The 12,359-nt window shown below is 38.3% G+C and overlaps 1 protein-coding gene across 3 annotated transcripts in view; it reads right to left on the bottom strand.

Moving 5' to 3' along the window:
- The window catches only part of LOC110041050 (uncharacterized), a 55,341-nt gene that overhangs the window by 5,459 nt on the left and 37,523 nt on the right, over positions 1 to 12,359 (bottom strand). For all 3 annotated transcript variants that reach the window (XM_020746314.2, XM_089294938.1, XM_089294939.1), the window contains exons 2-3: positions 1,291 to 1,626; positions 900 to 1,160 (exon numbers count right to left, since the gene is read on the bottom strand). In XM_020746314.2, coding sequence (XP_020601973.2) covers positions 900 to 1,160; positions 1,291 to 1,626 — 597 coding nt within the window. The remainder of the gene's footprint in view (positions 1 to 899; positions 1,161 to 1,290; positions 1,627 to 12,359) is intronic.

The raw sequence follows: 12,359 nt of genomic DNA on the forward strand, positions 1-12,359 counted from the left end.
TTGTTCTCCCCATTCCCTCCCCTCCTATGCATCTCTAAAAACTTTACGCAAGAGTAATCAAACTTGTATGATATTTAAGGCACCCCAAAATTATTATTTTGATGACAATCACTTGTTCATTATCACTACTTATCAGCCAAAATTAGGTCGTACATTTCAGAGGTCCGCAACCAGGGAATACTAAGAATGGTAATCTTTATGGCATAATAGGTTACTAAACCAACAGTAACACCTGTTCAAACGCCCTTAATTTTAGCTTTAAATGCTCATAACTCAAAAAAAACTAGCTAGATGACTCCTATTTATTATTATCGAATTGTGAAAGGCATGAGCGCAAAGTGTAAAATACTTCCGTCTGGGGGTTCCAAGCTACCTTAAATTTTCGAAATAGCCCTTTTACAACTGTAACTTTTCTCATTTGCATTACAATATAATCTAGCATTATGTGAGGCAATTTCGGGTTATTTTGTAGCAGTTCACTTCAAAATAACCTCGCCTCCAGGTTGGATTACACTGTAATGCAAAAGGATAACTAACCGTGAAAAGGGCTTTTAAGGTTACTATTATTGGTTTTCCAAAGGCCGAGCATCTATTCGGTACCAATCATTTGTAGCATCACTTGGTAAACGGTGGTCGCTCAATGAATCAATCAATTGATCGATAGATTAATGGATGAACCACTCACTCGCTCCCTTCCTTCTTGCCTCTCTCCATCCTTCCTTCCTTCCCTCCCTCCCTCCGTAACTCACTTCCTCCCTCCTCCCTCCTTCCCTTCCTTCCTCTCTCTCTCTCCTCCTTTCCTCCCTCTCTTCCTCAGTCGCTCGCTCGCTCACTCACTCACTCACTAAGACACTCACTCACTCGATCAATCGATCGATCAATCAGTGCAAAATACTCACCTATAACTTTCACTTCTATTGCAACACTAGCATCTCCGAATGGATTCTCTGCGGTCAACGTGTAGTCACCATTGTACAATGTGCTGGCATTATGGCGTATGTAGATTAGATTCGTCGTCGTTTCCTTCAGAACGATCTCTTTGTTTTGACGCAAAGTCACCAAAGGGTATGGATACCCATGAACCTTGAATTCTAACACCAAAGGCATTCCTTCAATGACTTCATATTCAACTGCGTTCCGGGTGTGGATTTTGGGTGGTTCTGTTAAAAGATTAAAATAAATCAAGTAAAGTAATACGGTCAAAGTGGCCACCTAATAAACGGCTACCCCCTATTAAGCGGCTACTCCACATTAAGAGTTACGGAATTAAACAATTTTGCACTTACTTACCACTTATGATTTCAAGTATAGTGACGCTATCCACAGTTTCGCTAAACTGAATCTTTCCTTTGCAAATAAATAACTTTTCGTCATCGTCGGGTATAATCTCGAAAATCGTCAAAGTCCCGTTAGTTTCCAATTCATATTTCTTGGGATAGTCGACGTAGACTAGTGTCTTGTTGTCTATATGGGCTATCCTGTGTTCATCCCAGTGGTTTCTGCAATCGTCTTCTTTGGTACATCGATACCAGCCAATATGGATTAGCAGTGGGATGTCCAATGGACAAGGAATGGAGACGTTTTGACCAATTCTAGCCTTGATCTGATTCTGGGGTTGAGAAGCGACTGTGAAGACAAGAATAAGGTAGCAGATTAGGAAGAGAGGCATACATTCTTACAATTACTTGTCATCTTAATAGATAACAGGATGATTCATAAAAAAGTACCCTTGTTTTAGTAGTTTAATTGTTCATTGTTCTACCTACGTGTGTTAACTATTTTGCATCTCCCTTCCAGGTTCTTACGGGAGAATCTTTGCTGAAGTCATTGTGTACATTTTTCCTCATTAACATACGACTTTGTGTAGAGAACGCCTCACGCTAGACATGCACGAATAGACTACAAACATTTAAAGAGCTTGTGAAGCTTAGTAAATGGTGAAATGTTTGCATAGCTCTTTGGGTGTAATAATCGAGGTGAAATTGGCTTTCAAAAACTGCAAAATGTCTGGGTGGCAAAAACACCAATGAGCTTATACATTCTTGTAAAATTTTGAGTTTTGAGACCGCGTGGCACAAAAAGTGATCAATACATTGGGTGAAAATTCCTTGGCGCAGTCAATTGTGCTGTGCCCTTTCAATATTCAGAACCTGAATGTTTTTGCATCTCCATCAGAAACTGTATCGCTTTTGTTAATGAAGCAAAGTATTTTAAACAAAGATTCTCCTATAGCACTGTAACCGGTTCTCTGTAAACTTAACAACTGCATGATGCAAACTAAATTTCGTAGATATTAAAAAAAAAAAGGTTATCTAGTAGCTAATCTGCACTCTTTTGACTCACTGAAAAAAAGGTAAAGTCTGCATACGAGTCAAGTGGTCCCCTTACTCACTAAAGCTTGCTAAGAAATCTAAAAACTAAATATAAATTTAAAACAGGGATAATTTATTTGGTCGGCAGATCTTAATTACCAGTAAACCTACCAAAGCTACAAATCAATCTGTACTGGTAAATCAAAGCTCATGGAGCTGGCTATCAGACTATACCAAGATGTTTGAAATAAAATGAATTGTCGAATTTTTTACGACTTCTAAATTCGAGCGTCTGAATAACCTTTCGAAAGCTACAAGTCAAAGCGAATTTTGTTTTTCGCTTATTTATTAGCCTGCGGGCAGGCTCACGTTTGGAGCACAAGTGCGGGCGGCGTAGCCGCGAGCGCGAAATCGAGTCTTTTTGGGACCTCTTCACCAGACTCCTTCACGCCTGATCGCGTTGTTCTTCGCCGCGCGCGCGCGTGACTCAAAGGTGAGCCTGCTCGCAGGCTACTTATTTATTTGTCGCTCCTGGACCCAAAGCGCTAAAAAACGGTATCTGCGATTTGCCATATTCAATTTCAGTGAAAAGTTAAAGCCTGGTTCTCATTTGCCGCCGACATGGCCGCCGGCACGGCCTGGGACGCCGCTACGACATATGTGAACATTTATCGCCTAATCATAATCTGTCCCAGGCATTGACCACCGGCTTGCCTGGTGAACATCCGGCTGGGCCATCTGCAGACGCAAAGTATGACTTAACAACTGGATTTTTGCCTACAATTCCATACTTTACAAATGGAATGGTGGAAAATTGCGCTAATTCGATTTGCATTTCACGCCAATTTGAGTACGTCGCCGATTCATCGCAGGTGCGCCGGGGACCCACTGGAACAGATCACCGAACCTTGATACTTGCAACCGGCCACTACGTCGTAGGTAGCTTTACAGAACATTTTCGAAATAGAATTTTAAAAAATATAGAAAAATCGCTCCCGTAGAAAAAATATTTGGAAACAAAGAATTCGCGGACCACTTTTTGTTGTTCATACGTATGTCAAACTAGTTACCGTCCAAATTTTAGGGTAAACGAACAAATTCCCTTTGACTTGTAGCTTTCAAAAGGGACCCAAAAGATGATTCGGACGCTTAACATTTAGAGGTCGTGAAAAATTCGACAATTCATTTTATTTCAAACTTCTTGGTACAGTCCAGTTTAAACCGGACGCGCTACATCGCTTCCAGGTTAGATGCGAGACAACACTGGAGGTGCATCTGATGGTATACAAAAGACGCGCGAGATCTGGAACTACCCCTAACCTTGAAAAGGCTTTGGTTGTCTTTTCAACGTGGATTTGTTGTCCACAAGGGCTTAGTTCCTTAACCTGATCATGATCGTTTTGTCTTCCAAGCCTCATTGTTAGCTTTAACAAGTTTAAATCCTCTTCTGGGGGTTACCGGGCTCAAGATGTTACCTTACGTGAACTTCGCTAACAGTGCACATTTACACGTATGGCCGCCAGTTTGGAAATTTCAGGCAAGTGTGAACTGTTTTGCAGTTTAAGCTCTTGACTGTGGTCTAACCTTAGGCCTCCATAGTTACACAACTAGCTTTTTGTCCGCGTTTGTTCTGAATTGTAGAGGCAATGAATACAGTTAATACAGTGTGGGAGGAGGAGGTGAAGTGTTGGAAAGGTCACTGTTTTCTCGCGGTAGGTGGAAACCTTTTGACACCGACGCGTTAAGCGTATTTAAACTTACTATACCAAAGCGGCAAAGATGTCTTAATGTGCAGGTTTACTCTCTGAAAGTATGCAGAGGTTAGTTGTTATGGCACTGTCGGATAACTAATAGTTTGAATGGGAGTGGATGAAAACCTGCCTGCTCCAAACAGGCAAGGTTTCCTGATCATCAACATGTATTTATATGGCTGTCATTTTTGGCATGCCATGTGACGCCCTAAATAAATGCAGGACAAATTGGAACTGAGTTGACTGACATTAACTGTCAATAGACTGTTCTAGATATATTAAAATTCAGCTTGGCAGTGAGGCTTACAGGACACAAACAAAGGGGTTTGAATGACATGTTTATTCATTTATTTTGTTTGTGTCCTCTATACCTCACTATCAAGCTGAATTTTAATATGATGAAAGTGACCTATAGCTCTGAGTGTGACAAAAGGGCAATTCTGGAAAATATCCATACCCAACCGCAGAGGGCTTCCATATTTTAATCCCCTCTTGCATTTGGAAATTCCAAAATGCTTCTGATGCCTTCCAAATTCCAAAATTGTCACCTCCCTTTTAGATTTCCCTTTTTTACTTCAGCCCTCTGAAATTCCTTGTTTGACTCCCTACATAACAACTTCCAACAAAAGATATTTTACTATTTTACACCTTCCCAGAAGTTTTGGTAATAATTTTAAGGCAAACAACACTCTGGGAGATGGGGGGTGGGGGAGGACTCCCAGAGGGTTGGAGTGACTCCCTGGGTGGGGGTGTGCAGGCCACTTCCCAAACCCCTTACCCTATTTATGACCAAAATCTGCGATATTTCTCACGCTATTTATGACCTGACTGAAAATTTCAAACCCTATTTATGACCTGACCCTTAAATCAAAACCTGTGTTATAATAGGTTCCCTAGTTCAGACCAATGTTAAATTACCATAAACATAACTCACATTTTATCGGTTTTCTTCCGTAAATGAACACAATTATCAGATAGATTGATGCTTGTCTTGCATCGAATCCTGCTTTCTGTATCTGTCCCATTGGTGTTTACACTCTTGTCTCTCCTCTCTGGAAATCCTGAATCTGAAACCCCCATGCCTTCAGAATTCCAATCATAAGTACCCCCCATGCTTTCAGATTTCCACCTCAAATATACCCTCCTTGTTCTCAAAATTCTAACTAGCTGTCCATTGTATAGGCATAGATATTTCCAGAATTGCCCAATAAAAGGAAAGATGGGTGTGTCATTTAAGGAAGAACACAAGCAGTTGGGTGTGCTGCCTTTGCTTAGTTACCCAACTATGATAAAAATTTTCATCACAGTGAGTCTTTTCAACACAATGTATGGTTCTTATCTCGGGTGTTTCGCCTGATAAGGACGAGCAATCTGGTGAGTTGCCTTAGTGCTTTGTTCTGTCTAATCCTCACTGTCCTTTCATGATAATTATGTTATTTAGAAGTCTTCTGATTGACTGTTTGAATAAGATGGGAAAATTTAGCTGCATGCAGAGAATGGTGTTGATTGTTAACAGACCTGAAAAATGTCTGGACAATTCCACCGTCCCGGACGTTACATTCAGACTCAATTTTGATACTTTAATTTAGCATAGACAAAGGATAAAAAAGAGTTGTCCAGTTTTCCATTTATGAACATGTTTGTGCCTAGTGACAAGTTAACTGGTCTGTACAATTTTTCCAGTTGACTGATTTTTATTAGAGATATTGAGCAACAAAACACTGTCGTGGACATTACATAAAAAACAACCACAATATTGAGCGCATTAGTATTTATTCAAAATTCCTGTGAAGTATCCGGGGGTTTTGTATGAACTGTTCCAAATATATGCCATTAAGTAGTTGTGTGACCCAAAAAGGCTGATTTCATTTGAACTGACATTCTCAATTTTGAAAGGGTACTTGAACTTTAACGTCACGGATGTTACAACCGATGTTGCAGACGTTATTCTGTGTGAATCATTGCCAAGTATAGAAGAGAAATCAGCTTTTCTGTATGGCTCTCAGTCATCTAAGACAGGATAGGCAAATATTTTATGTTATTATGAATGAAACTGGCTGGTGCGTCATGCAAAACCCCTGAAATATCACAGCACAGTTTGAGGGACGCAACATGCTTTTTACATAAATTGTAATCTGCATTTGAGCCTGCTTTTGGCATTCTGAGCCTGGAAACTTATGTTGGTCACCAGAATAATTACTTCTTTGGCCAGACAATAGAAAAAAATGACACTTTTGTTCAATTCAAGGTTTCTTTACAGAGTTGGCACAACTACTAATTGTTGTCCTTGACAAGGGAAAACAAAAGGGTCCACTTTTCAAACATTTTTTCTACTTCTGTTGTTGTTCCTCACTTTATCAATGGACCATTTGAAATTCCAGAGCAACTAACTGAAAAAAAATCTTGAAAGTAATAGGAAACATAAAAGGGTTTAAGAGCTGTTAGAAATGTCTATGTTCATCAGAATGGCAAAACCTCTACTATTGTTGAAATTTCAGAATAGTTTACAACCCACTTGAAAGCTGCTGTTTTTGTCAAAATGTTGGTTAAGTGAAACTAGAGCAAATCTAGAAGGAGATATGGTCTTGTGGTTTAATGCTTTGGCTTTTAAGAACCATTTCAAAATGTTTTGACTTAACTTCAAGAAGTGTAATGTCCACAACGTAATGTCCAGAACAATGTTTTGCTACCATTATTTCAAAAATGTTGTTGTTTACCAGAGATTTCTTTTTACCAAAGTCAGTTCCTATTGGATATCTAGCTGTGTTACAAGAATGGTTTTAAAATCTTTCTTGTAGCTATTTTACAAAATAAAAAAGATTGCTAAAACGTTGTGGATGTTACATAACATTCGCGACGAAACTTATTTTTGTTATATCTACTTTTTAAAAGAGTTCAGGGTGAAGTTTATATCACTTATGTATTAACTCTAGTGAGGGAATTTCTCTGATACAAGTGTTTGAAGTCCCTTATATTTTCCAAGTTTGAAACAGCAAGTTAAAAAATTTACTTCTTGCCTGGTGTTTGCTGTAAGAAAATATTTCACTTACTTTGGGGACCCCACCCCTGAACATATGGTTGTCACGAGGGAGCAGAAATTTATTTTTCTGTATACTTCAACTTGTCCACAATGTAGAACAGGGTATAATTTCATGTGCAACCTCTTTTCAAAAATCTGGATTTTGACAACACTCATGTGGAATTGCCCTGGTACACTTAGTAGCCAGTCAATGCAACATTTTTCAACCAGGTTTGCTGAAGGCTCCAGCCAAAATCCCCAAATTAATATTTTAAATGGGTAGATATTGTATAATTTGTGTGAGTTCTGTTTCCTTTTTTTTCTAAGTACTGTTCAATCTGCAGTAGAATGTCCCTTTTTAATATCAGATTTTTGCCATTAATTTCTAATGGCAGACACTTTTCCTGCTAAATCCTGCAATATTCTAAGGCTGCATGATTTTAAAATTTCATGTTCTGGTCAAAAATAACAGGATTGCATCACCTTTTCTTTTCATTGTGTGCAAAGGTGTATAAATCTTCAGAATATTAAGTGACATGGGCTTAGCTCAGGGTTCCTCTGACCAGACACAGTGAAACAAAGCCATTAACAGGAAGATGCTGAATACCCTTACCAATAGCTTGCTTCTTCCTGATTGTTACAAAATACATTCTCCCTGTTTGAGTGACAGCCAAGGGGCCTGTAGAGGTTCATCATGCCTATGAAAATAGTGGGGAACCAATTTTCTTGGACTTTAAAATGCTGTGAATGATTCCAGCATTACAAAGAGAGGGCAAAATACTTTCTAAGAGCACTGAAAAATGAGGGTCACTAGGACAACATCACCTATAATAATATTTATCCCGTTGGGTCTCAACCAGCTAGGATCTATGGCCCTCCAAAAATGCATAAGTCACGGTAGCCTAACTCAACACCTCCGTTCATCACCTATGATAATTTTTATCCTGTTGGGTCACAACCACCTAGGATCTGTGGCCTTCCAAAAATGCACTTGCAATCTTTTGGAGCCTTATATCCCAATTGACTTCAGTGTGCGTGACACGATTTCTTTTGTACAGGAAATCGACCAGCTATCTACCTGTGGGAAGTTTATGATTTCTTTTGATATTGAGAGTTTATTGTAGACCTCTTGATGAGTGCATTGATCTGGTCTTCAAATACATTTATCAGGGTAATCCTCAGGCCTTGTATAATTAAGATTTATAGTCCCACTGACCTTAAAACCCTTTTCTCCTTTGCCACAGCACAGACTCATTTTTTTTTTTTAATTTAAAGGTGTCACTGTTTCATGATCAAACAGATGGGTTGCCATGATTTGATTTGCGAAGAATGAATTAGTTACTTTCTCGCTGAATTATAAACCACTCATTATTTTAACAATGCTTGGCATGATGTGGGAGGAAACAGGCAGACATGTTTGTGCCAAAACAAATAAGAATTTGATTATGGATTAGGCCAAATCCTGGAAGAAAAGGAAGAAAAACAGATATTGATGGGTGTACAAAAGAAAAAAATACAAACTGAATAAAGAAAAAGCAAACAAACAAACAAACAAACAAAAACACACACACACAAAATAAAACCTACATGTATAGTCCGAAACAGGCTTTCAAATACTGGTATGTTCTAATACCATCTTAACAACATTGATGTGGCTGGCTCTTCCATGAAGTTAAACTGGAGGGGTAGAGGGAGTTGAAATTTTACCAACAATCCTTTTGTACAATGTATGGTGGGAAGGGTTATTTTCTAGAAGAACACATGAGACTAGGGGCTTCAATGCCTTGCAAAAGCCTTAAAGGGGTGGAAAAGTTCCTGTTAGGGTGCAGTATTGGTGATCAAAGTCAAGAAATTGGACCCAGGAAACTTGGAGCAATCAGATTCAAATGAAAATAATAAAACTGTTTTGCCCATTAATGACAAATGCTCTGATCCCAAGATACAGTGATACCCGTAGGTCTGGGTTTGGTGACCTACTTTATCTCTAAGGCCACTGCAGCTTAACTGAAAACTACTCTTACTGAAGTCAGGTGCTATTTTATGCCATGCATATAGACCCTCTTTAATAATATTCATGATATCCCCTTGGAACCTTTGAAATCCTTGAAATCACCAAGTTTATGTCCAATAATATTTATTGCAAAAACAAGGTCTCACATGAATGACTTGATACCCTTTGAGAGAACAATAGAACAATTTAACAACAGAAACAATGCCCCTAGCCCTAAAACAATAACAGCTACTAACAATGAAGAGAATTTCAAGCTTATGAGAGCTGCTACACTTCTGTCTGTTTTGAGTTTGAATAATCTCAAAATACACAAAACAAAAGCAGTAAAAAACATTTGTCTACAAGAAAAATGTATAGTTCGATAAACCTTTAATCCTGGGTTAGCCTTATCTGGCTTCCGAACAACCTGGGGCCTGTTTACAACAAGTTAACCTGACATCAACCCTTCATCCAATCGCAAACCAGAACTTGCTTAGTGATCAACTTCAAAAAAGACATGTGACCTTCATGAGCTCTGAACTTAAGTCCATGATATGGTCACATGATCCTGGTCAGCTGATACCTTGTTTTGACAGGTGTCAATTGACAATAATGTGGATGTCCAATATCAAAGATGTACACTGTAAATCAAAGCTGCATATCTTGGTCATCTTGTTAGATGGAGTTTCAGCCAACATGTTGCAAGATGTAGTTGTGCTTGGGAGACCACGAGCAGTACCGCTAGCTATTTTTACCATTAGAAAAGCAATTCACAGGTTTTATGTGAGTATGGGGCTCTGCTTCGCAGCCCTTTGGGTTGCCAGAACTTCACTATAATAATAAAGAAGTTACTGTATGTAGCTTTTTTGCAAGACAGCTAATGCAAGACCAAGATGATGCAGAACTGTTCCTCTCCGGCTCAGGACATACCTATATAGATTGTGAAACGTAAGGGAGTACCCCCTACCCCATTATTAGATAAGCTTAATTTCAGACACTTTGCTTAAGGTAAATCTTACTGAATTTGGGGGTGGGGTGGCGGGGGGTCTCCAAATGGTATGGATTTTTAGGCGTTTTGGCCAGAAATAGGTTATGGTTTTTGTACCCCTGTCTTGAACTGGGATGTTTTCTTTTAAGAATAACCTAGATGTACTACTTTTGTTTTGTTGGTAAGACCATCAACAAAAGCCCTTCACATTATGCTTTTGACATCAGTCTGAGCAAGGAAAATAATTACAGGGCAGGTGTGAAACAGCTAGGTATTAATTTAAGGGTCTGGTCATAAATTGGCTAGGGAAAATTGCAGATTTTGGTCATAAAATAGGGTAAGCGTTTTGGGAAGTGGCCTGCATACCCCCACCCAATTTTTATGGGACTTACCTCCTCGGGAATGGACCTTAATAAATGACCCAGTAGCTACATGTAGTGTATTTAACCTGCTTAGTGGTAAAGATGTGGACAGTTTGGTGATACAGCTTCATCCTAGTCCTAATGTCCACCAAATTGAACTCAGGCTTATGCCACATCCAATTTTGGCACTTCTTGAAATTTTCTTCATCCAATTATTTCCAAATTGAACATCATAATTATTAATAGTCCTCTCGTAAAGTGATAAATTAATGGTGATGTTATTTCATGACGAATATCATGTGATCTACTTTATTGAATATGGAAAGCTTAAATTCTTCAACTCAATGTGTGACATGCATTGCACATGTTTTAGCTCTATGATTGGCTGTCACACACACAGTAATTAAAGGCAAACATCTAGAGCCTTAATTTATCTTACAGTTCCTACTTAATTATTCCATTTCTGCTTGCCAAGACATGAGAAGAAATTTTAAACATATTACATCAGCTTTCAATGTTACATGCTTAGGCGACATCTTTCGAGTTGCCATCTTTTGACATGCCATCTTTTGACGAGCTAGGTAACCTGGCCTTGGTCAAAAAATATAAACACAACGGACTTCTTTTTGGTTGAATTTGGCTTTTGGTCATGAAAGATACATACACACGTACATACATACATACACAAACTTTATTTAAGCTCGAATTTCAGAGTAGCTTGACAAGCTAATATTTCCGAGAACAAAATATTTGATAATGAAAAATTAAAATAGAAATTGCTATTTACATATTTACAATTGACTTGTATTAACTAATTATAAAATTGCTGTTTACATATTTCATGAATTGGCTGTACTGATGTGCTTTTTGAAGTCTGAGAAGTTACATATCCTTATAGAATTGGGTAGAGAATTCCATTCTTTTGTTGCAAGATAAGTAAAGGAGTGGAGACCAAAAGTTGTAGTGTAGGTTTGGGCATTTCCAGTATAATATTATAGTTTCCACACATATTGTATGAAGTAGAACGGAACGAGAACATGTTTCTCATATAGGCCGGATAGCTAGTGAAAAATAGGCTTTTGTACAAAATAGTAAGGAATTTACGGATGCGCTGATCATGAAGTTGGAGACAGTTTACCCTGTCTAGCAGCACATTGTAAGGCGATTCAAAATCGCTTAGAATGAATCTCAGAATCCTTTTGTTAAGAGCTTCTATTTTGTCCCAGTTGTTTGTGCTGCAACAGTACCAAACTGTTGAGCAATAATCAAAATGAGTGAGTATGTAGGCCTTATACAGTTTCACTAAAATGTCTTTGGAAATAAGGTTTCTGAACCTAAGCATTACATTACATTGGTTGAATGTCAAAAGCGGAAATGGCCCAGTTCTATCGGAAGTCACTATTGAGAGCCAATCGACTACACTAAAATCTTTTGATTTATCCCATAAATCTGGAAACATGTAAAGTCCGCAATCTTCCTCAGCAATTTGAGGTCAGTAATCATCATTTATTTGTCATATTTTCCACTAATAACTGGAAAAATTGCCAGTTTCATAGTTAAATAGTCTTTCATCATGATTTAAGTAGCATGTCAAAAGATGGCATGTCTAAAAAGGTGGTCAAAAGATGTCACCTATGCTTGTAAAACTGAAAGTAGGTGTAAACCAATGCAGTATAATTCTCCTGGCCTCATTAGATATTCATCACCTCGCAGCATTATTTGTAGTCTTGGTAGAATATTTATTGTTGCAGTGCTTAAATAGCTTGTGCGATATACACTGTCTTGGTAAATGTTTAGCTGAGCTGTACCTCTATTTAGGGATATTTTCCTTCATTTTCAGGCTAAGCATATTACTATTTGTTTACTTTACAGTGACTGAACACAGTTTTCCAACTTTGGAGTTAACTTATTTTGTTTTCTCATTTAATTTTTGAAGT

This window comes from Orbicella faveolata, unplaced genomic scaffold (genome assembly GCF_042242905.1).
Source record: "Orbicella faveolata isolate gen_17 unplaced genomic scaffold, um_ofav_v1 contig_25, whole genome shotgun sequence".
Taxonomy (NCBI): Eukaryota; Metazoa; Cnidaria; class Anthozoa; order Scleractinia; family Merulinidae; genus Orbicella; species Orbicella faveolata.